Raw genomic sequence first — 23,576 nt, forward strand, 5'->3', positions numbered from 1 at the left:
TATATTTTTTTGACTGACTTATTTACAAATAATTAAAGACTGACAGGATTTGCGACATTTTGGAATTATCATGCATCTTCAAGTTCAATAATACAAAAACTCACAAGATTTGCGAAATCAAGTTAAATAATATGTTACAACTTCGAATTTTTCGGGGGACTTTGAAAAATTGACTTGTTCTCTATATGTGAGACACCACAGTCAACACGGCAACTAGGTGGTCAATTTGCACTTATGAATGCTTACATGAAAAAAAATATCCATGTATAATGATGTATTTGCACTAGCTCTGAATCTTGTCTATAAAAGAAACATACTCCTAGTTTCAAAACCATCAGTGTGCTAAGGAAGTTTTTTGAAGATACTAATATGGGGTCATCCATGTGTCTCTTGATATCTATGCGCTTGCTCTTCTTCTTGTCGATTTTTCATTATCTAAATAGTTGTTCCTCTTTATCAACTCAGCCATTGTGCAATGATTTTGAGAGTTTTGCCTTGTTGCAATTCAGGCAAAGCTTTAAAATTAATGTGATTGCTTCTTCTGATCCTTTTGCTTATCCAAAGATTTCATCGTGGAACTCTGGAGGAAGGAATGATTGCTGTTCATGGGATGGTGTCCTATGTGACAGAGGTACAGGTTACGTGATTGGCCTTGACCTCAGTAGCAGTCAACTGTATGGCTCCTTCAATTCAAGCAGCAGCCTTTTCCACCTTGTGTACCTTCAAAAGCTCAATCTCGCTGACAATGACTTCAATTATTCTCAAATTTCCCCAAGTATCAGGTACCTCTCAAACTTAACATATCTCAACCTCTCTATGTCTGCCTTCAGTGGTCAAATTCCACCAGAAATCTTTGAGCTCTCCAACTTGGTTTCCCTTGATCTCTCATTCAATCCATTGTACGGTGAATTTCCCATGGAGATTTTCAAGTTACGAAATCTTCAATTCCTCAGTGTGCAAGACAATGAAAATCTCACCGGATATCTACCAGAATTCCATAGTAGCAATCCCCTTCGAATACTGAGACTTGCAAACACTGGATTCTCTGGTAAGTTACCAGATTCAATTGGAAACCTGAAGTCCTTAATTGAATTGGATATCAATACTTGCCATTTCTCTGGTTTGGTACCGACTTCTCTTGGTAACCTTACCAATCTCATCGTTTTGTCTCTCTCGTCTAATAAATTTTCGGGGCAAATCCCTTTCTCATTGGCCAACCTCACACAACTCAGTCAACTAATACTTTCCAGGAATAGTTTCAGTGCACAGACGTTGTCTTGGCTTGGTAAGCTGACAAAGCTCACTATTTTGTTATTATCGGAAACCAATTTATATGGTGACATTCCATCCTCTCTTAAGAATCTGACCCAACTTACCATATTTTCAGTTGGTGAGAATCAACTAACTGGTCAGATTCCACCTTGGCTTGGAAACCTTACCCAGCTAACTAAATTGGACATTGGGACCAATAAATTCCATGGTTCAATTCCACAATCAATTTGTAGGCTTGCGAATCTTGAATATTTGAGTCTTATTGCAAATAACCTTAGTGGCAGAGTGGACATGGACTTGTTTCTAAAGCTCAAAAATCTAACTGCACTCCAGCTTTCAGGAATCCATCTATCATTCCCCATTAATTCAACATTCAACGCCAGTACTTCGAAGCTAGAGCTATTAGAATTGGAGGCATGTAACTTGACTGAATTCCCAACTTTTTTGCGTTCTCAGCATGAATTGATGCTTTTGCGTCTCGACAACAACAAAATTCAGGGTCAAATACCAAACTGGATATTCAACATAGGGAAACAAACTCTCTTATCGTTGGATCTATCCTTCAACTTCCTTACAACTTTTGAGTCTTTCAACCACACCCGGCCAATTCTTCCATGGGATAGTTTAGCTCGTTTGGATCTTTCTTCCAACAAGCTGCAAGGATCACTTCCAATTCCTCCACCTTCCATCACCCAATACAATGTCTCAAACAATAAATTGACCGGAGAAATCTCACCATTGTTTTGCAATCTTAGCTCAATTTTAATGCTGGATCTCTCACACAACAACTTGGGGGGCATGCTTCCCAAATGCTTGAGCAAATTGAGCGACTTGGTAGTATTGAATTTACAAGACAACAATTTCCGTGGAATACTTCCAGGAATATACATGGAACAAAGTAGATTGAGAGCGATTGATGTAAGTTAGAATCAATTAGAAGGGCAAGTACCAAGATCATTGTCCAACTGCACAATGCTGGAGATTCTTCTTCTTGGTAACAATCGATTTTCTGACATTTTTCCCTCTTGGTTGGGGAAGCTTCCAAGGTTGAGGGTTCTAAGTTTGCAATCTAATGGGTTCCATAGTGCAATTGGGAAACCTGAAAGCAGTCTTGATTTCCCCAAGTTGCAAATAATTGATGTCTCTTTCAATAACTTTACAGGTAAGTTACCATATGAGCACTTCCAATGTTGGACCTCCATGAAAGTTGTCAACTTGACATTTGACAAGGATAATGCTTATATGGTTGCAGCCACAATCACCCCAAATCATTATTTCGTTTTTGAAAATTATTTTAGTTACACCTTGGAAATGACAAACAAAGGCATCAAGATACTATATCAAAAGATCCAAGATCATCTTGTAGCTATTGATCTCTCAAACAATAAATTTGATGGAGAAATTTTAGAAGTCATTGGAAATCTAAAGGGGCTTCATTTGCTCAACATATCCAACAACATTCTCACTGGTCCTATCCCATCTTCCTTAGAGAACTTAAGGGAGCTTGAAGCTTTGGACCTTTCTCAAAATAGGCTATCAGGAGAGATTCCTCCGCAATTATTGCAACTCACATTCCTTGCATTTTTCAATGCTTCAAATAACCATCTTATGGGGCCTATTCCACAAGGTCAACAATTCTCTACCTTTGAAAATGATTCATATTTGGGAAACACAGGTTTGTGTGGTATGCCTTTGACTAAGAAATGCAAAATTTCTGAGACATTGACCCAGCCACCACCGAATTCCAAACAAGGTGAAGGGTCAAATTTCCCAAGTAAATTTGATTGGGTAGTAATAATGATGGGATATGGAAGTGGGTTAATAATTGGGTTTGTTATTGGGAATAACCTGACCATAAGAAAGTTGGAGAGGTTTCTCAAGAATTTTGGAAGAAAGCAGTAAAAGTGAAAGAAGAAAGGTGGAAAATGAAGCAATGCAGCAGCTGGATTTGATTAACGAAGATTTTCTTCAGAGATTTCCGTCCATGAAGTTCTCTATTTCAGCAGATACATATCTATGAAAATCTACCATGTCTGTAATGTATTACGGTCTTATATATTTTGTCATTGCACTGTCTTTAATTTTTCTTTTGAACTTTCTTTCTTGTTATGATGGTATTGAAATACCGCATGTTTGATATCTTATAGAATTTTTTTTTAAAATAACAATAAATATTAAACTATTTAGTTAATTGTCATATTTCAAAACAATTTTGAAAAATAACATCTCGAGTATCTAAAACTCGAGTTCCAGATGAAACTCGAGTTTTTAAGTCTCGAGTTGGAGAAAAAAAATTGCGCTAAAAATCGAGTTTTAGAGACTCGATTTTCATAAATGGCAAAAAACGCCGCTATAGGTCTATAAAACGTCACTATAGGGCTTAAAAACGCCACTATAGGACTCCTTAAACCTGTACTTATAAAATTTTTTTTTGCAGGAAAACGTCGCTATAGGGTTTTAAAACGTCACTGTAAGTCTTAAAAACGCCACTATAGGTTAAATTTTTTTTGCATGAAACTCGAGTTTTAAAGACTCGAGATCTAAAGCGAGTCTTTAAGACTCGAGTTCTAATATGGATCTCGAGTTTCAAAAACTCGAGATGTTAGTTTTCTAAATTGTTTGAAAACGTGCCTAACTAACTAATTTGAATGGTTGAAGGAAGCTGATTTGCACAATACCTCTATCTTATATGTATGAAGGTTTGCAACTCATATTAAAAAAATATTATATATATATATATATATATAAATAAATTATTATATATAATAAAATATATAAAATAAATAAATAACCACCACCGGCCACACTCAGCATCTTCTTCTCCATGAGCCACTCTACCAAACAAAACCCTCTTCTCTCTTCAACTCCTTCTTCTTCTGCTTTGAAGCACTCAACTCCAGTCTCCGCTTCTTGGGCCTCATGTGACACTCACGAGACCTCACCCAGATAAGTTAAATAGTTAATAGTAGCTTGCAATTCCTGGGAAATTCTTTTTTTTTTTTTTTTGAAAAATCGATTTCTGGGTTCGGATGTGGTGGAAAAATAGAGATGGGTAATATATTTTTTTCTGCTTTGTAATATAATATTTTTATTTGGCTACTTAGAAGCTAAAGTAAATTTAGTTAGAAAACGCTAGGCAAACGTTGACATAGTAATATATATAATGCGTTTATGTACGCACAAAGAGACACACTGCACGATTTTCTTATAATGAGTGTGCTTTTCTATTATTTTTAAGATATGGGTCTTATGAAACATGTTTTGATTTTTATAGTATCTGATTTTTTAAAACAATAATTCTTGACCAATGCAAAATTAAGAATTTTGGCTTGCTGGGATGCTATTGGATTTAAGGTTTGTGAGGTCGGTTGGTGGAAGTTACTAAGGTTTTTGTTGCTATTTATTCCTAGACATGCTTTCGTCTTGTGTGGCTAACCATTAGAATAGGCTGGCTATTCGAGATAGGATACTGCAATGGGTCATAAAAAGGGGATTCAGCTTGTGTCTTATGCATAAGTGGTGCGGGAAAGAGTATTTACAAATTGTAATAAAATGATAAGAAGTAAACTCTTGGACAATCCCAAAAGGACCACTTGCTTGATCTAAGATTGTGATAGAGCGATTGTTGTGTTTTGAGTGTTGTGACATGACTTTTTTGTATAAATTGTACACATTATTATAGCCTTGCACTAGTATTATTTCATAGTAGCTTGCAAACTAAAATGAAATAATTCTAGTCAGTAACTTAAGACAACTCCCTTTTTTTGTTAGTAATTAAAAAATTTTGGTTTATGAGAATTTGGACTATCAGCTATGCACTAGGATAGTGACAAGATGATTCAAGACCACAGGAAACAAAATTGTTAGGCCTTGTGTTGGTCTATTCCTGGTGCAACTCATGAGCACTATAGGCCCCATAAAATGGCTGGCACAAATAAGAACTCAAGGTCATAGAAAAAACTTGCCTATTTTCTTAGTTATCGCTGAAACCAGCTTACATGATCCAACAAATAGTAAATACACAATTTCATTTACGAGTGGACATTGGCAAAAACATTAGAATTAGAACCATCCAAAGTGGTTCATTCAATGTGATTTCGTATGTCTTCTCGCTTCACACTTCAAATTTGGACGAATACAGTTAGAACTTAGAACCAAAGCACTAGCTTGGATCCATGACAGAAGTCATTCTAATTTGGTCAAAGGACAGCAGCAGAACCAGGCCGCATGTTCTTGAGTCTTAATAATAATATAAACGCAGGGAATTTATAGGTTATAAAATTTGATGAAATCAAGAATGAAAACGTTAAAATTTGTCAACAATAGATGTGATTAATTTTCAGAGAAGTGCCTATTGTCATTATCGACCTAGATTGTTCATAAAAAATAAACCTGTCAAGGGCAGCCTTACTATGATCAATGACATTAGGTTCAGAAACTAACTTTTGTAGTGATACCAATACCATCCCTCCATTTCAATGGCTTTATAGATCCAAAAAAAAGGAGGCATAACATTCAAGTATTAAATCATAGCAATAACAACAGGACTGGTATTATATTAAGCAGTGGAAAATAGAATTTAATGATCAATAACTCCTGAATTCCAAAACAGACCCTGTAGTTCATTAGAAGTCAACCTCATAAGGCACACCAAACATATTCAAAATCCTTGCAGCATCCTTCATAACAGGAAGACCTGAATCAGAACCCATAACGATCCCAACACGTGGTGTTACTGCATTCCGAATGGGAGCAACATAAACACAATTTGAGTGTAACGAACTTTCTAAATCAAAACTTAAGGCATGTAAACTTCAAACAAAAGGAAATCACTTGCAACTATCAACATAATAAGGGTATAGCTACATGAAAGATTGGGGATCCCTCACCCCACAAGAGAGTAAAAATCATAAATGAGAAGAGACTGACAGCCGCAATATCTTGGTAAAAGGAGAATTAAATCAATTTTTTAAATGGAAATGATAAATTGTAATCTCCAAACGGTTTAGAATCCATGCCTCTTAAAAATAAAATCTTTATGGTAATTTCCCTCCCTATACTGTCACTTTTCCATCCTAAGCCAAAGTAAAGACTTTTTTTTTATGCAAAATATAATAACCCAAAGCTCATAGCCTGAAAATTTAAAGTAGCATTAGTGCTGATTATTCTGGAAACTACCCCACGTAGTTGTGGGTGTAACGTGTAGGAATATTTTTATGTAAGAAAACGTAAAACATTGAATAAATAAATTCAATTGAGGCAATCACTGACTTGAGGAAAGTATGCTCCAAAAAGATGCACCAAAGTCAAATTTAATTGATAGCATAGATGCAAACATCTCACCGCACCTTCCAAAAACATTTGTGCCTCCTAGAGAAAACTTGCTTTTTGGTTAACCTGCATCATGACATTCAGTAAATATATATGAGAAGACCCTAGTGCAATTACCTGCAGAGTGCAGACTGACAATCAGAACCTTCTTCCCTCAGAATTGATTTTAATCGTTCTTCCACATCACCCATGGAAGGCCCAACAATTGTGACATGGCCCATCTTTCTCTGCTTTCACATTTCTGCCAAGTCATTAGGGCAATGCGGGAAATTGTCGAGTATGAGGTAAAGGTCAAGTAATGTGTGTGCGCACGTGTGTGTGTAAGAGAGAGAGAGAGAGGAAAATGAAATTCACATACCTGGCTTGTCATACCAATGAACAGTAGCCCCAGGAATACTCAATGCCCTAAAATAAACCAGGCTCACCCCTGAAATTTAATAAATAAATAGATACAAGAGAGAGACAGTTGACATGTGGGGGGAGGGGGTAGTGAAAGATAGTTATGCTGAATAAATACATTTCAAACATATTGTATATATCGATGTTCCAATTTACATTTTTTACTAACATTAACAAGTTTTCCAAGATAAAATAATTTCAGAACTGAAAACCAGTTAATGAGGACCAGGACAGATGGAACGTTTGATTTGTATTAATTGTAATTTCTTAAAATTTTGTTATTCACAAATCACAATGGTATACGAAGTCATCAAGCTCAAGCACAGACTTATACATAATTCTAGTTGCAACTTCAACAAACTTCAAGCAGATTATTTTCAGTGAAAGTATGTTACAGAAATATGTTCTGAAAGAAACAAATGACTTGCAGCTTCATGCCATCATCTCTCTCTCTCTCTCAAACAAAACAAGCCACATGGCTTAAACAGAAAAATACAGGTAACAAATTTATTTTATATTTTAGATAAATAAAAAAATAAAAAGAAATTCTTCACCTCATCTTCACCCAGTATATTGTACATGACAGCAGCAGGAGTTTTCATTGATGGCTCACCAAGTGGAAGACCAACAACAGCCCGCAAATGTTGTTCAAATTGTGAGGTGTAGCAAGACTTAATTGTGTGATGACCACTATTATGGGGCCTATGAGCCACTTCATTTAGAAGAATCTATTAAGAGTTTGGAACATGAATTCATTAGTCAAAAGCAGATAATGCTGAAACAAAATTAGGAAAAAATATGGAGGACAACAAAAAAAGGAAGCAATTGTAGCATCAAGAGGTATTAAAATATATGTATATATATATATATATATATATGCATTTAACAGCCTCAAAGAAAGAAGCAAAAACATAACCTGACCATCCTCAGTCAAAAATAATTCAACTGCAAACACACCAGCGCCTTCTAATGAGCTAACAGCTTTGTAGGCAACATCAGTAGCATGTTTCCTAATATCCCATGACACATTAGCTGGTGCCTTGACTATGTGACAAATGTTTTCCCTACAAGAGATCAAAGATCCTTAATGAGAAGTAAAGGGATGTAAAGTTAACATCTAAATACAAAAGGTGAATGCTTCTCACGTAATTCTGCATCATTCAAGATTAGACCATGAAGAGAAAATAGACAATGTAAACACGGATATGACCCAGTTGTGGTAGGTTGACAGCTTGCCTAAATTTAGTCACTCTACTATTACGAATGAACTTATTCATATAATTATAACAAGAGAGAGGAAAGAAATTCTAGCAGATAGCTAACTAATCTTAGGTTGAAAAGGGATTACTTATAAGCATAGTCTAACAACAAAGAAACAGTCAAAATTAGCTCTAAAATGCTAGTTCCATTGTGTCCTTGTGTTACGAATGACAACAGGGGAATAAAGTAACCCCTGACATTTCTACACTTCCTATAACAGAAAAGTACTTGAACGAAAACCTAAGATTAAGGGAAGGTGGGCATCTAAAGTAGCACCAAAATCCACAAGGATCCACTTTTGTGATTTTATAAAACAGAATGCATTTCCTCAAAAGGAAAAAAGCTTTATGCATAAGGAAATGATTTCATTCAACTTCTTATTTTCTCATATTTTGCAAGACAGCGGTCAATAACCAAATGGGAAAGTCAAAGAAAAGCATACCTGAATTATTCAAATAGTTGAGGCTCTGGGTTGGCATTCCACTCCTTGTTGCTCAAGCATCTCCATGGTTGCAACATCAACATGCTCAATTTCTACAGTCAATACATCCCATCTATCTACCAAGAACATAGACATATTATTACCAAATTGTAACAAAAGCATATACTTACAAAGACTATTGACTATAAAAAAACAAAAAAAATATCATCAATCTCATAAAAATAGAACCTTTTTTCGCAAATTCACGAACTGTAGCACTATCATCAAAGCTTCAGAGCATATGATGATATGAAAGTGCACTTGCGGGGCATTTCTCAAGTGGATCCAAAACCATTACTTTAATAGCCATTTGTGAAGCTGCTTGACATAGCATATGACCCAGTTGCCCTCCTCCCAAAACACCAACAATCACCTCAGATAGTCCGTGTACAGGTACATCATCTTTGCCACAAGAACAAGTATTATGGTGGAAGGTTCCGTGTTAGATGAATTTTTAACTCCAAATTAAAATCCAATTAGTAATATTAACAAGTTCTTTCATATAAGTCCAAGCAGCGGCCAAGCAATCATGTAAGAAAGAAATGGTACTTTTTTAGTTTTTTTTGGATGGACAAATTTTTTATTAACAAAGGAACACAGTACAACAAGCACACATCTGACCAAACCAACACAAATCAACCCGCAATAAACTATCTAAAACAACAACCAAAATCACTGTCACATCCCACTGATCAGAAGGCTTAATAATTACAGTGAGGAAACACCCCTATACAACATATAGCCTTGCGAAGGATTGAGTTGCAGTAGCACCATTTGGCTTCCACCCTAGCTTGAACTTCCTACATATCCTACGCTATGGTCTTCTCTGTTCTAACAGAGTACCACAATGAATTAGAGAATTCCTTTCGGTGCCAAATATGATAAACAAGGCCTCAAAAGCTAATTTACAAATATGATAAACTAGTGAAAATATTGTACTCTTTCTCTCTCTCTCTTTCTAAATATAAGGTCTAATAGGAAAACTTCTCTATCCTATGATATTATTTTCACGATTAAAGGAAAAAATAGAGCATTTGCAAACCAAAAGGATTATAGCAAAGCAAACTTGACACGGCTTCTATAAATTCCTGGAGTGGTCCTCGTCCACAATTAAAGTGTTCAAAGGAAAATTTGGTAAGAATATCTACAAAAATATGTGACAGATTAGCTAGTAACTCACTCATAAATTCTGTCTATCGTTTTATGGGTAAGCACATAAAATTGTCAAAACTCTACAGTCTAGACAACCAAGCGTTGAATTTATAGCCTTTCATGTCCTTCAACTTCCAATTCTCTTGAAGAATAGGATTTCCCTGGATTTTCTCTGTGCTAACCCCCTGACCACCATTGAAAATTTTTCTGAGTTCTCAGCAAAAAAAAAAAAAAAAAAAAGGCTTCTCCTTTAATCAAATCTATCTACTCATCCTCACCTCAGTTTCAATGATGTTTTTTTGAGGATTTCGCAAGGTATGGCGAACTCGTTACTTTAACAGCCGCTACCCGTTAGCAATCATTTATCAAATATTTATGCATATTTTCATTAAGATATCTCTACGCACTGTGACTTGTATATTTCAATTCTACCTTAACAAATTATAATATGCTGGTGAAAATAGTTTCAGCTCACCGGACCCCTGAAATGATGTTTTCTTATGCCTCATCTGCCCTGGAGAGGCATTCAGATTATCATTGCTGGTGCAGCCCACTTGCCAGGCAAGTTTATCTGATCTATGCTCCATATATTTTTTCTCAGTTGCTTTTAATGTCTCACTGAAATTAATTGAGCTTTGTTGTGACTTGCAGGTCACTCACTCCCGTGCCTGTTATTGGTGTCCCCGTGCGTGCTTCTGCATTGGATGGACTTGATTCACTCCTGCCCATTGTGCAGGTATATTATTTTCTTCTAAATTATTACATTTATGGGATGGGTAAGTGTTGTAAAGATCCAGTTTCCTGTGAATACAATATTAGTTCTAAAAGACTAGGACATTTAAATTGGATGTCTGAAATTCTGGAGTCTTATGGATGCCCTTTTTCTGGTTTTTATAGTTGCTTATCCTTGATTAATTAATGTGTTTGCTTTATTTGATGAGAGAAATTCTATTTTAATTCTTCAGGATGCGTTTTCTTGCATAGAGAATTACTATTATTCTTTTAATGTTATTTACTATTACCACATATATTTCCTTGGCACAAATACTACTGAAATTAAGGCAAGTTGATGGAGGCAATAATTAATAGGTGCCTGAAACCAAAAAAAAAAAAAAAAAAAAAAAATCATGGGTGCTGAATATCTATGGCACTGAATTATCATAGGTGCTGAATTTCTATGGAGCCAAAAAAAAAAAAAAAAAAATCATTGGTGCTGAATATCTATGGCACTAAATAATATCTGAATGGCACCTACCAAAAAACAAAAAAAGATCTGAATGGTGGAAGTATGTGGATGCTTGCTTAATCATGTTGAGATTTGCACAATGAGTTTCATTGCCTTAAAATATTGTCCAATTTTAGAGCCTCAGAAAAGATACTGCTTCATTAGTTATCTCAAGTTCATATTTGATTTCTAATTGCACTTTTTTTTTTTTTTTTTTTTTGGGTATTTGATCGGTAATTAAGAAGCTTTATTGAAAAAGGAGAAATAAGAAATACAGCAAAGGAAACAGCTTCCTTGGTACACAGATAGTGTACAAGGAAAATTTGATCACCACAAAGTCCTAATTTTTATATATTCTTTTGATGATTATGCAGATGCCAAGGGGTGTTCCAGTTGCAACAGTTGCAATAAACAATGCTACCAATGCAGGTTTGCGCGCAGTAAGGATGATGGGGATTCGCGATGCTGACCTATTGGCAAGGTGGGTTTTTTCTCTCTTCCCTCTCTGGAAGTAATACAAAATTGTGTTGGGTATGAAACCAAGAAAAAAAGAACGTTAGGTGATAAGTCTTGCATGAGCTGATTCTGGAATAATATCCTTTGCAGAATGAGCCAGTATCAAGAAGACACAAGAAATGATGTCTTGAGAAATGCAGAGAAGCTTAAAAAGGATGGTTGGGTGTCTTATTTGAATCCATAAGTACTTAACTGCTTTGCCAGCCATATGCATGATTTTTGTGAGTTTAACACACTATGGAAGTTCAAGTTTGGAGAACATATTACCACAGCTAAACTTGGAATTAACTAAAGGATATGTCCAATTAAGGCATTAAGTGGATCAATATATTGTAGGGAATTTAACCAAAATCCCAACCTATGAGAAACAAAAAAAAAAAAATAGAGAAAACACACGCCAAAGAAGAACAATCACACGCGCAAGACAGTATTTACGCGGTTTGGCAATTTGCTTACGTCCACGAAGTTGCAGGGATTTCACTATTATCAAGGAAGAATACAGAGTACAAAAATTGCGGCTACAATACTTTTTTCTCTCACCCTCAAGAATGCGGCAACAACAACCTACAATCTTAAAAACCCCTAATCACGGCAAAGTCGGTTTATATATATGAAATGGGCCTAAAAATTGCGGCTACAATACTTTTTTCTCTCACCCTCAAGAATGCGGCAACAACAACCTACAATCTTAAAAAACCCTAATCACGACAAAGTCGGTTTATATATATGAAATGGGCCTAAAAAAATTTTTCCCGGGGGCGTTGCCCCCGAACCCCCAAAGGCTTCTCCATGAGCACTCCGGCTTAGGTCTATCAACCTAAACCTCCACTCCATAGACTAAACCTCAGTAAATCTCCTATTAAAAACAACGCAATATTATTCACGGTTGAGTTGTCAAACTAGATCAAACAAAACTAGATTTCACAAAATCTAACAAATCTCCCCACTTGGAGACTAGTTCAATCACCAACATCAAACCGCTATCCTCCAAGAAACAATCCTTCATCCCCTACAACTTATCCTCCTGTCCTCAAGCTAGAAAACCAATTGAAACTGCGCATAACTTCAACTTCTCAATAATGACACCCTTAGTCAACATGTTTGCCAGGTTCTTAGATTCACAAATCTTCTTAAGTATTACCAGCTTATCTTCAACAAGGTAACGGATAAAGTAGTATTTTGTCTGTATATGCTTTGACTTTGAATGAAAAGCCGAATTTTTGGCAAGAAAGATTGCACTCTGACTGTCACTGTGTAGAATGCCCATCTTCTGCTTCTTACCCAATTCATCTAAGAAACTATGTAGCCAAATCATCTCCTTTCCAGCTTTAGTTGCTGCAACATATTTAGCTTCTGTAGTAGAAAAAGTAACAATCTTCTGTAGATTTGAAGCTCATGATATAGCTGTATCACCCAGAGTAAAAACAAACCCAGTAATACTCTTTCTACTATCAATATCACAAGCAAAATCAGCATCTACATAACCTTGCAGCTTCAAACTTGCACCTGTGAACCAAAGACATGTATTTGATGAACCCTTCAGATATCTCAGAATCCACTTGACTGCCTCCCAATGCTGCTTTCCAGGCCTACTCATGAATCTGCTCACAACTCCCACTACATGTGCAATGTTTGGCCTTGTACACACCATAGCATACATCAAGCTGCCAATAGCTGAGGCATAGGGCACCTTGCTCATATGGTCCCTTTCTTCTTTTGTCTTCGGTGACTGTCCTTTGCTTAGTTTGAAATGACTAGCCAAGGGTGTGCTCACTGGTTTAGCTTCATTCATGTTGAACCTATTGAGAACTTTCTTCACATACTCTGACTGTGAAAGCTTCAATGTACCATTAGCCTTGTCTCTAATGATTCTCATACCAAAGATTTACTTTACAGCTCCCAAATCCTTTATTGCAAACTGTTTGGACAATTGCTTCTTCAGATTATTAATCTCCTCAATGCTAGACCCTACAATAAGCATATCATCCACATACAACAGTAATATGATGTAAGAATTGTCAAAAGACTTAACATAGCAACAGTGATCAGCTTCACATCTCTTGAACCCAATTCTATGCATAAAACTGTCAAATTTCTTGTATCACTGTCTAGGAGCTTGTTTTAGGCCATACAAACTCTTTCTCAGTTTGCAGACTAGATTCTCTTGTCCTTGAGCAATGAACCCTTCTGGCTGAATCATGTAAAGGTTTTCCTCCAAGTCACCATGAAGGAATGTTGTCTTCACATCTAACTGCTCAAGATGTAAGTTTTCTGCAGCCACCATTCCCAGTATCAGTCTGATTGTTGACATCTTCACAACTGGAGAAAATATCTCTGTGTAGTCAATGCCTTCCTTCTGCTAGAATCCTTTAACAACTAATCTGGCCTTGTAATGTTTGCTACCATCATGTTCGTTCTTTATTCTGTATACCCACTTGTTGTACAAAGCCTTCTTTCCTACTGACAAATCAGTCAGTTCCCATGTCTGATTCCCTAACAAGGAATCCATCTCATCCTTCATGGCTAACTCCCACTTGCTTGAATTCTCATCTTGCAAGGTTTCATCATAAAACTCTGGCTCACTACCATCAGTTAACAGGAGATAATTTAGAGTGGGTGAATAACGCTGTGAAGGTCTAATGTTCCTGGAAGATCTGCGGATTTCAGCTACAGGTGTACTCAGATCTACCTGTGAATTTATATTCTCCTTATCTTCTTTACCCATTTTCTGGATAGTACCTTCAGTCAATTCATTTAAGTTAACAAACTCAGATTTCTTCCGCTCTATCTCTGTAACATCTGACACTACAATTGACCTGTCCTTATACATAACCTGTTCATTAAATATTACATTTCTACTTCTGATGATTTTCCTGTTTTGTTCATCCCAAAACCTATAGCCAAATTTCTTATCACCATAGCCAATGAAGAAACATATTTTAGACTTTGTATCAAGTTTACTATGAGCATCAGAATCAATATGAACATAAGAAACACAACCAAAAACTTTTAAGTGTGAAAACTTTACCTCTTTACCGCTCCAAACCTCCTCAAGAAGTCTGAACTCCATGGAAACTGATGGTCCTCGGTTTATCAGGTAAGCTGCAGTGCTAACAGCATCAGCCCAGAAAGTTTTTGATAGTCCAGCATGCAATCTCATACTCCTAGCACGCTCATTAAGAGTTCTGTTCATGCGCTCAGCCACACCATTCTGCTGTGGTGTCTCAAGAATGGTCTTCTCCATCCTAATTCCCTGTGCAGCATAATACTCACTGAACCCTCCATCTATGTACTCTCCTCCATTATCTGACTTCAAACATTTTACTTTCAAATCTATTTCTGTCTCAACCATGACCTTCCACTTCTTAAAAGTTTCAAATACATCAGATTTATTTTTCAGAAAATAAACTCATACCTTTCTGCTTGAGTCATCAATGAAAGTGATGTAGTACCTTGAACCTCCAAGGGATGCAACCGGAGAAGGCCCCCACAAATTAGTATGTACTAATTCCAATTTTTCAACCTTCGGTGTCCTGCCAGTTTTCAAGAAGCTCACCTTTTTTTGTTGTCCTAAGATGCAGATTTCACAGATGTCAAAATTAATGGACTTCAATTCTGGTAGTTTTCCTTTTGACAGCAGCATCTTCATCCATTTCTCACTCATGTGACCAAGTCTACGGTGCCATAGGCTTGTATCAGTACTTGCATCAGCAACTGCAATTGTGTCTCTTGGACATGAGGTCATATACAGAGTACTAGTCTTCTTTCCATGAGCCAATACTCTAGCTCCCTTTGTAACCTTCCAAGTACCACTAACAAATAGTATTGCATGTTCTTCATCATCAAGTTGTCCAACAAAAATCAGATTCCTCCTCAGGTCAGGAATATGTCAAACCTTCTCTAGTAACCAAACAGATTCATTGGGCAATAAAATCCGGACGTCTCCTATACCTACAACATCCAAGGCTGAACCATCAGCCAAATACACCTTACCAAAATCACCTGCAACATAATTCTGTATGATTTCTCGGTGTGGAGTGGTATGAAACAAAGCTCCTGAATCCAAAACCCAATCATCAAGTGGATTGTCTACTGCAAGAAGTAATGCATCCTGTACCTCTTCTATTACAGCATTAGCAGAATCATCTCAATTCTTCTTCTTAGGACTTTTACATTGATTCCTAAAGTGACTTGTTTTCCCACAGTTCCAGCATTGTAATTGTTGGCCTAATCTAAATTTGCTTCTGTTTCGATTAGAATTTCTAGATTTTGATTTGCCCCGGTTTGAATTTCTGTCATTACCTTTGCCTCTTGTCTCAAAGTTTAGGGCAGAACCAGATTTTGAGGTTTCGCCTGCATCTCTTCTGCGAATCTCCTTAGCCAGAATTAAATCTCGTATGTCATTGTACTTCAACTTTTCTTTTCCTGTAGAATTGCTTACCGCCATCCTTATTGCTTCCCAACTGTTTGGCAAAGAAACCAAAAAGATCAGAGCACGAATCTTATCATCAAAATCAATTTCTACAGACGACAATTGATTTGTGATAGTATTAAATTCGTTCAGATGTTGTGCTACAGAAGCATTCTCTGCCATCTTCAAATTGAACAATTTCTTCATCAAATGTACCTTGTTGTTTGCGGACGGCTTTTCATACATACCAGACAAAGCCTTCATTAGATCTGCTGTGGTCTTTTCCTTTACAACATTGTGTGCAACAGACCTAGACAGAGTTAACCTAATAACTCCCAATACCTATCTGTCAAGAAGAGCCCAATCCTCAGCCTTCATAGCCTCAGGTTTTTCCCCTAGAAGCGACAGATGCAACTTCCTCCCATAAAGGTAATCCTCGATTTGCTTCCTCCAAAATCCAAAGTCTGTGCCATCGAACTTTTCTATTCCAGACGCCTTTCCTGCTTCCTCTGCCATTGCTCCCACTCAAACCTAACCCTAGGCTCTGATACCAGTTGTAGGGAATTTAACCAAAATCCCAACCTGTGAGAAACAAAAAAAAATAGAGAAAACACATGCCAAAGAAGAACAATCACACGCACAAGACAGTATTTACGTGGTTCAGCAATTTGCCTACGTCCACGGAGTTGCAGGGATTTTACTATTATTAGGGAAGAATACAGAGTACAAAAATTGCGGCTACAATACTTTTTTCTCTCACCCTCAAGAATGCGGCAACAACAACCTACAATCTTAAAAATCCCTAATCACGGCAAAGTCGGTATATATATATGAAATGGGCCCAAAAAAATTTTCCTTGGGGTGTTGTCCCCAGACTCCCAGAGGCTTATCCACACAATATTATTCAGGTCGGGTTGGGTCGTCAAATCGGATCAAACAAAACTAGGCTCCACAAAGCCCAACACATATGTAGGATGAATGCAAAAATGTGTCAACAGAAAAAGTTAAAGTGAAGATGGTACTGGCAATTTTGCTTCAGTTTTGAGAGATGAAGAAGGAAAGGAAGTATAGAAAACAGAGGTGGCGTTCGTGGGAATAGGAAGAAACCTTGTATCCAATGTAGTTGCTATAAGAGGGACACTGTAGCAGTTAAGTTGAACGAGTCAAAAGAACTTTTTATACCTTTAGTTGCATAAGGATGTTCTTTTAACCTTAATATTTAGATGGTAATCAATAATTTATTATTGCATTGAGTTCTTGTACGTTTACGATGAACAATTTTTCTAATTGGTCCCAAGCAATTGTTCTGCCATTGAAGGTCAGCGAGCTGCTCAATTCAAATCTATGATATCTATTGGTAGGCTTAAGCTTGTCTTTGGATGGAGGCACAGCCATATTTTAATTGGATTGAAATATAGATTTGAATATATCATAGTCTGTTCTTGTTTTTCTTCTGGATAAAAGCCCGGAGAATCTTACACTGCAAATTTCTTGGAGAGTTATCTCTAATCCTGGAAGTTCATATTGTTTTCTTGTACCCTGCAATGTTATAACTTCTTTAAAGTTATATCTGGGGAGTAATCTAAAAGATATTAGCAGGCCAGTCCAATTTCAATTGAAACCAATTTTGAAAAAACCAATTTACTAATACAAATTCACATTCTCATGAAATATAATTAGATATTTCTAGTTTCTAGTCTTGTATACTTATTTATAGGCTTTTATTTATCTATTAGGCTTTTCATTTTTAGTATATTTAAAATTTCCTTTTAAAGTGTTTAAATCTTATTTGAAATATTTAAAGAACACATAGTACATAATATGTTTTTATCAAAATCTTTCTTAGGGTACAGTAGCTTAACTCGTTGGTATTATATTTTCCCTAAAAAAAAGAAAATTGTTAAAATTTTATAGCATTTTTATTTATATTTATTATTTCTTAACATATATATGCCATTAGAACTATCATTAACACGACCCATAGAGTTTTGCCATTGCCATTTTTCTCTTTTTAAGTTGACTTTTTAAGCCGAAGCTAAACGCACACTTAGGGTCTGTTTGGGATTCACTTATTTTGATAAAATTGAAATTTTTTTGCTGAAAGTACTATAGATAAGCTGAATCGTAAAATAAGCTGACTTTTTAATTTGTTGCCAAACGCACGCTTAATGAGAAAATTGAGGGCACATATATTGAGGTTGCGTTTTGCATTGGCTTAAAAAGCCAGTTTTTTTACTATTTAGCTTTTTTTTTGCTACTATTCATGGGTCTCATTGTACTTTTTGGTATTATCCATAAATCCTACTGTACTATTTCAACTACTTTTTAGTTTTGTCTACAGTATTTTTAACAAAAAAAGTTTCAGTTTCAGCTAAATGAGTTGTTCCCAAATAGATTGAGTATTAAAAATTCAAGATTAATTATTTAATTTTATTTTGAATACAAGTGGAGCTCAATAAACTACATTACTTGTTTAAGTTTGATTAAATTCTTTTTATTTTTAAAAAAAGTTTTATTCATTTTTTTTTTTGTCAATAACTTCAAGCTTGTTAATGAGCAACTTAAATAAAAAAATTTATTTTCCCATATATAGTAAAACTATGACAAAACTTTTGTATCCTTATAAACAAATTTATACTAATAATTAATAATTAAATTATGGTTAAAATTATATTATTTTGAGTTAATGAGGTGATTTTGTGGAATATCATGGTGTTAAAATTCCACACACTATCATGGTTTTGGGGTTATATAATATATACTAAACCAAATGTGCTATTGATGTAGATGATAATCAAATCAAATCATATTAATTCTATAAATTTTGTTTTTCTTATTTATATCCTTTTATTTCCTTATTCCTATTTTAATAAGAACAAAGTTTAATTATAAAATTAGTTGTAGTTTAAGGTTACAACCTTACTCAATAAAATAAATATTACCATATATTTTGAAAATCTAATCGTTGAATTGTATGTTCTTTATGCTCTTAATACACATGTCAAATTTGTGTCAATCGGATATTATTTACTATATAATCTATAAGTTTATATTTTATGCATAATTTTAAACTACAAAAACTTGCAATTTAAACAATTTATTGATCACATAGCTATTAATATTTAATTTTTTAGAAATTTTGCAAGCAATCAGATATTATTTACTATTTGATTTATAAACTTATATTTTATGCATAATTTTAAATTACAAAAACTTGCAATTTAAACAATTTATTTATGACATAGCTATTGTTCTTTAATTTTTTAGAAATTTTGCAAGCATGGAGGATATAAGAAGAAAATGTAATCCAATGGTAAATTTGTTAAAATTCACCTCCAATAAAAATGTTACAACCAATTTTGTAACTAAACTTTATCCTTTTAATAAAATGTACCTATAAAGTTAAACTCTACTGTTACTACATAAAAATAAAGCAAGGGTTTGTTAATCTTGCAAAAGATCTTCAAACTTCAACATGTAATTGTATTTCCAAATTCTTGAATTTCTCCATTTATTTTATTAGTATTTTTTAATCTTGAATACCATAGTAATCTCTTAAAATATTACAATATCAAATTTGTCAAAGAAATTTACAAAATAGAGAAAGAATAAGAAGAAACTAGTTAGGCATGGTAGTTGGAGGAAGGATTCTTTATATATTTATTTATTTATTTTTAAATTTATAATTCGATAGTTACAATAGAGAATGGAGGATTTGAAACCTAGATGTCTTAAAAAGATTAAGAGACACCAACTAGTTGAGATACAAGACTTGTAGCAAAGGAAGCTATATTTAATAGTGATTTCCTTATTACGATACAAAATTGCAAATGCTATCATGTAAATCTTGAAAAAATAACATATATGACAATGTAACAAGAGACATAAGAGAAAAATCCTAAAATTCTCTTTTTATATCTCTAGGATCTTTTTATAAGTAATACACTTTTTCAGACATGAGTTTGACATTTGTTTTAAATTATACACTATATGATCAAAGTTGAATCTTCAAAATTTTGGTCGTGATAAATGAACACATTCATTTTGTTTAGATAATTTGTCATTGCAATGGATGCAGAGGATTTGAACCTTATATGTCATGGAAATATGATGAGGTACCAACTAGTTGAACTACATGATTTTTGGCAAATGAATACCTCCCTTGATTATGATTTAAGTTGTATCTTACATGCTATAATTAGGTTATAATTGGGCCAAATAAATGTATCTTATTTTATTTTTCATTTTTTTAATCTTACGACATGTGGCATATAGGAGTGTATTAAAATTACATCTACAGTATAAGCTAAGTGAAACTTTATAGTCAAGGTTTCGAAAAATTTGAAAATATTACTCGGATTAAAATTCTATTATCGAAAGTATCCAGAAATTTATAAGTGTCATTATTTACTTTATATTATTTTAACAATTTAATATATATTTTCGTTATGAAAAACAATTGGACTCAAACAATGTGCTTTTGCTCTATAACTTAAAAGTATTTTATTCTACATTCTTAATTATTATTAAAATATTTAATTTAATTTATACGGATTTTTTTTTTTTTAAATGTGTGTTACAAGCATAATAGAACCACTTGAATCTTGTCTATAAAAGCAGCGTATTCCTAGTTTAAGTTACCACAGTGCTAATTAAGGAAGTTTTTTCAAGACATTAATATGTGTTTCTTAATCTTCATGCGCTTGTTCTTCTTCTTGTCAACGTTTCATTTTCCAAATAGTTGCTCCTCTTTTTCAACTCAGCCTTTATGCAATGATTCTGAGCGATCAGCCTTGTTGCAATTCAAGCAAAGCTTTGTTACTAAAATGAGTGTGTCTAGTGACCCTTTTGCTTATCCAAAGGTTTCATCGTGGAACTCTGGGAAAACAAATGATTGCTGTTCATGGGATGGTGTCCTATGTGATAGAGTTAATGGTCATGTGATTGGCCTTGTCCTCAGCAGCAGTTATCTCTATGGCTCCCTCAACTCCAGCAGCAGCCTTTTCCGCCTTGTTCACCTTCAAAAGCTAAATCTCGCTGATAATGACTTCAATTATTCTCAAATTCCCCCAAGTATCAGGTACCTCTCAAACATAACATATATCTCAACCTCTCTACGTCTGTCTTCAGTGGTCAAATTCAATCAGAAATCTTTGAGATTTCCAACTTGGTTTCCCTTGATCTCTCATTCAATCCATTGAAACTCCAAAAACCCGGCCTAAAAAGTCTTGCTGAGAACTTAACCAGCCTCAAAATTTTGCAATATCTAATTAAGGAAAAAAGTTTTCCAAGTTGCAATGCCAAAATAAGTAAATAATTGACAGTTAACTGCATTGTTCGTGTTTCCAAATATACATATACATACATACATACATACATATATATATATATATATATATATATATATATAAAGAAAAATAAGGCTAGAATTTAAATGGAAAAAAAAAAAAAAAAAAATCCAAAACCATTCACAAAAATTTTCTATGAAAAAGAAAAAAGTGAACGAATTTATTTAAGAAGATTTAGAATAACGTATCAGAATTCTTATCTTCCATGGTACTAATATCTTTGCAAACTTGTGAGTTGTGACCTATCTTGGCTTGAGAGGCCGTGGATTGTACGCTGAATACCCCTTCGATTATTGAGACTTACAGACACGGGATTCTTTGGTAAGCTATTAGATTCAACTGGATATCTTGCAATTTCACAGGTTTGATACCAACTTCACTCGGCAACATCAACAATTTCATCAATTGAGTCTTCGATTTCATAATTTTTGAGTGCAAATCTCTTTTTCATTAGCCAACCTCACGCAAATCACAGCTTGCTCAGCTAGATCGTTTCTACAATACTTTCAGTGCACATACCTTGTCTTGCCTAGGAAATCAAACAAAACACACAGATTTGCACTCAGCAAATCTTCTCTTAAGAACCTAACCCAGCCTAACTAGTCAAATTTCACCTTGGCTTATAAACCTTAACCAACTAATTTTCTTGAGCCATGGCCCATGCGGGCAATAAATTGTATGATTCTATTCCACCGTCAATTACTAAGCATGCAAATCTTGAATCTCGAGTCTACTTGGAAATAACCTTAGCAGCACAGTAGAATTGGACTTGCTTTTAAAGCTTAGAAATTTTAGTGACCTCAACCTTTCAAGAGTCCAAAACTAAAGCTGTTAATATTATGTTATCAAAAATTAATGGTCAAATACCAAAATGGATATTCGAAATGGAAAAATCGAGTTTGTTGTCCCTTGGATCTAAAGTTCAACAAGTTGCTAGGATCACTCTTGATTCCACTACCTATAGTATTTGAAGATGTTGGTTAGAGGTTATGAATTTAATAAGACCTCTAAGGTTTTATGAGAACATAAGAATCACTAAATCAACCACATGTAGTTTATAGTTAACTATATTTTTGATGCATCTACAAATAAGCAAGCATTGGCTTGAGAATCTTCATATCATGTATGCACAAATGAGCTATTACCTCTAGTGATAAGAATTCCAAACACATAATAAGTGTATTGTCCATGACTAACAGTTTCTAATCCCAAAATATAACGTAAATGCAACTTTATGACATCCAGTTGCCAGTTTTGAAGGTGGAAGTTCTCCAAGCTTGCCAAAACATGATTTTGCCAACAGCACAATGTCCGGTGCATAAGAAAGTATATCATTACGAGTTAGCGTTATGATACAATCAATAGAACATAAGCATCTGTCCTCACCTTTTTCTTTTCTTTATTTTTAACAAAGAAGAAGAAAAAAATTGGTAAAAGGGAACTTTAGAAAGAAAGTCTTCAAAATACATCTTTGTTTCTTCCATGTTTCTAATGGAAGTATAAGTTCAGTTACAAGACTCTTGACAATCTTAATCTAAAAGTAGGTACTACAAAAATATCATAATATGAACTATGAAGATGATCACCTAACACATCTTAGTTTACTTTTACTAAAGGTCCATTACTGAATTTTTAAGAAATCTAGAATACTACTTTAGATAAAACTAAATATAAAATCTATTAAGAAATTTTTTTAAGTGATTCATTATTTATTATTTTGTTTTAATAATTGTGGGGCCCAATAGTTTGTGGGTTCGGCCCGCTCGCTTATGGGGAGTCCACAGACCCCAAACTGAAGGAGGCCAGGGCCCAAGCCCAAAAATAGTAAGCCCAAAGTGGCCCGAAGATACGGCCAAGGACAGCTTAGTCCTCGGCAGACCCAAAGTCTCATTGATGAAAGTGGCATACAAGCAGACTTAAAAGATCAGAAAATATCTCGAGGAAATTGTCCTTAATACCCCTCATTGATATAACATTGCACCTAACAGAACCGGATTCTTAGGCTTTATTAACCATGCCCAACAATGCTGGGATGGGATTGACGGGACAAATATCAGTCCTGGAAAAACTGACCCTACACGTGGACGAGGGACAACAAACGTAGGCTAGTATAAAAGGAAAGGTAAACTAATTAGGAAAGGGCCCCCATCTCACTTCCTGGAAAAAAACTCCAGGAATGAG

The 23,576-nt window shown here is 34.8% G+C and overlaps 2 protein-coding genes and 2 long non-coding RNA genes across 8 annotated transcripts in view; 2 read left to right on the forward strand and 2 right to left on the reverse strand.

Moving 5' to 3' along the window:
* LOC126717496 (receptor-like protein 7) overlaps positions 1-23,576 on the forward strand; it is a 155,575-nt gene that overhangs the window by 117,448 nt on the left and 14,551 nt on the right. For 3 of the 4 annotated variants that reach the window (XM_050419250.1, XM_050419247.1, XM_050419246.1), the window contains exon 3: positions 1,075-1,218. In XM_050419250.1, the coding sequence (XP_050275207.1) occupies positions 1,075-1,218 (144 nt within the window). Of the gene's footprint in view, positions 1-711; positions 1,219-23,576 lie in introns of all 4 variants that reach the window. The other variant, XM_050419252.1, reaches the window with a different exon arrangement.
* Positions 579-23,576, reverse strand: part of LOC126717508 (uncharacterized) — a 35,025-nt gene continuing 12,027 nt past the window's right edge. Inside the window, exon 3 of the long non-coding RNA XR_007652628.1 lies at positions 579-657. This is a non-coding gene — a long non-coding RNA (uncharacterized LOC126717508). The remainder of the gene's footprint in view (positions 658-23,576) is intronic.
* On the reverse strand, positions 6,727-10,301 carry LOC126717504 (uncharacterized). Of its 2 annotated transcripts, none has more exons than XR_007652622.1 (6): positions 8,933-10,301; positions 8,705-8,816; positions 7,919-8,066; positions 7,557-7,730; positions 6,962-7,030; positions 6,727-6,844 (listed from the first exon to the last, which is right to left on the reverse strand). It is a non-coding gene; the product is annotated as an uncharacterized LOC126717504 (long non-coding RNA). The 2 variants fall into 2 exon arrangements; XR_007652623.1 differs by having other exon boundaries at positions 8,705-8,820.
* On the forward strand, positions 10,329-11,987 carry LOC126717500 (phosphoribosylaminoimidazole carboxylase, chloroplastic-like). The gene is made up of 4 exons (XM_050419270.1): positions 10,329-10,456; positions 10,547-10,631; positions 11,495-11,601; positions 11,727-11,987. The coding sequence occupies exons 1-4, from the start codon at positions 10,344-10,346 to the stop codon at positions 11,818-11,820; spliced, it is 399 nt and encodes a 132-aa protein (XP_050275227.1). The 5' UTR covers positions 10,329-10,343; the 3' UTR covers positions 11,821-11,987.

Source organism: Quercus robur, chromosome 3, assembly GCF_932294415.1.
Source record: "Quercus robur chromosome 3, dhQueRobu3.1, whole genome shotgun sequence".
NCBI classification, from domain to species: Eukaryota; Viridiplantae; Streptophyta; class Magnoliopsida; order Fagales; family Fagaceae; genus Quercus; species Quercus robur.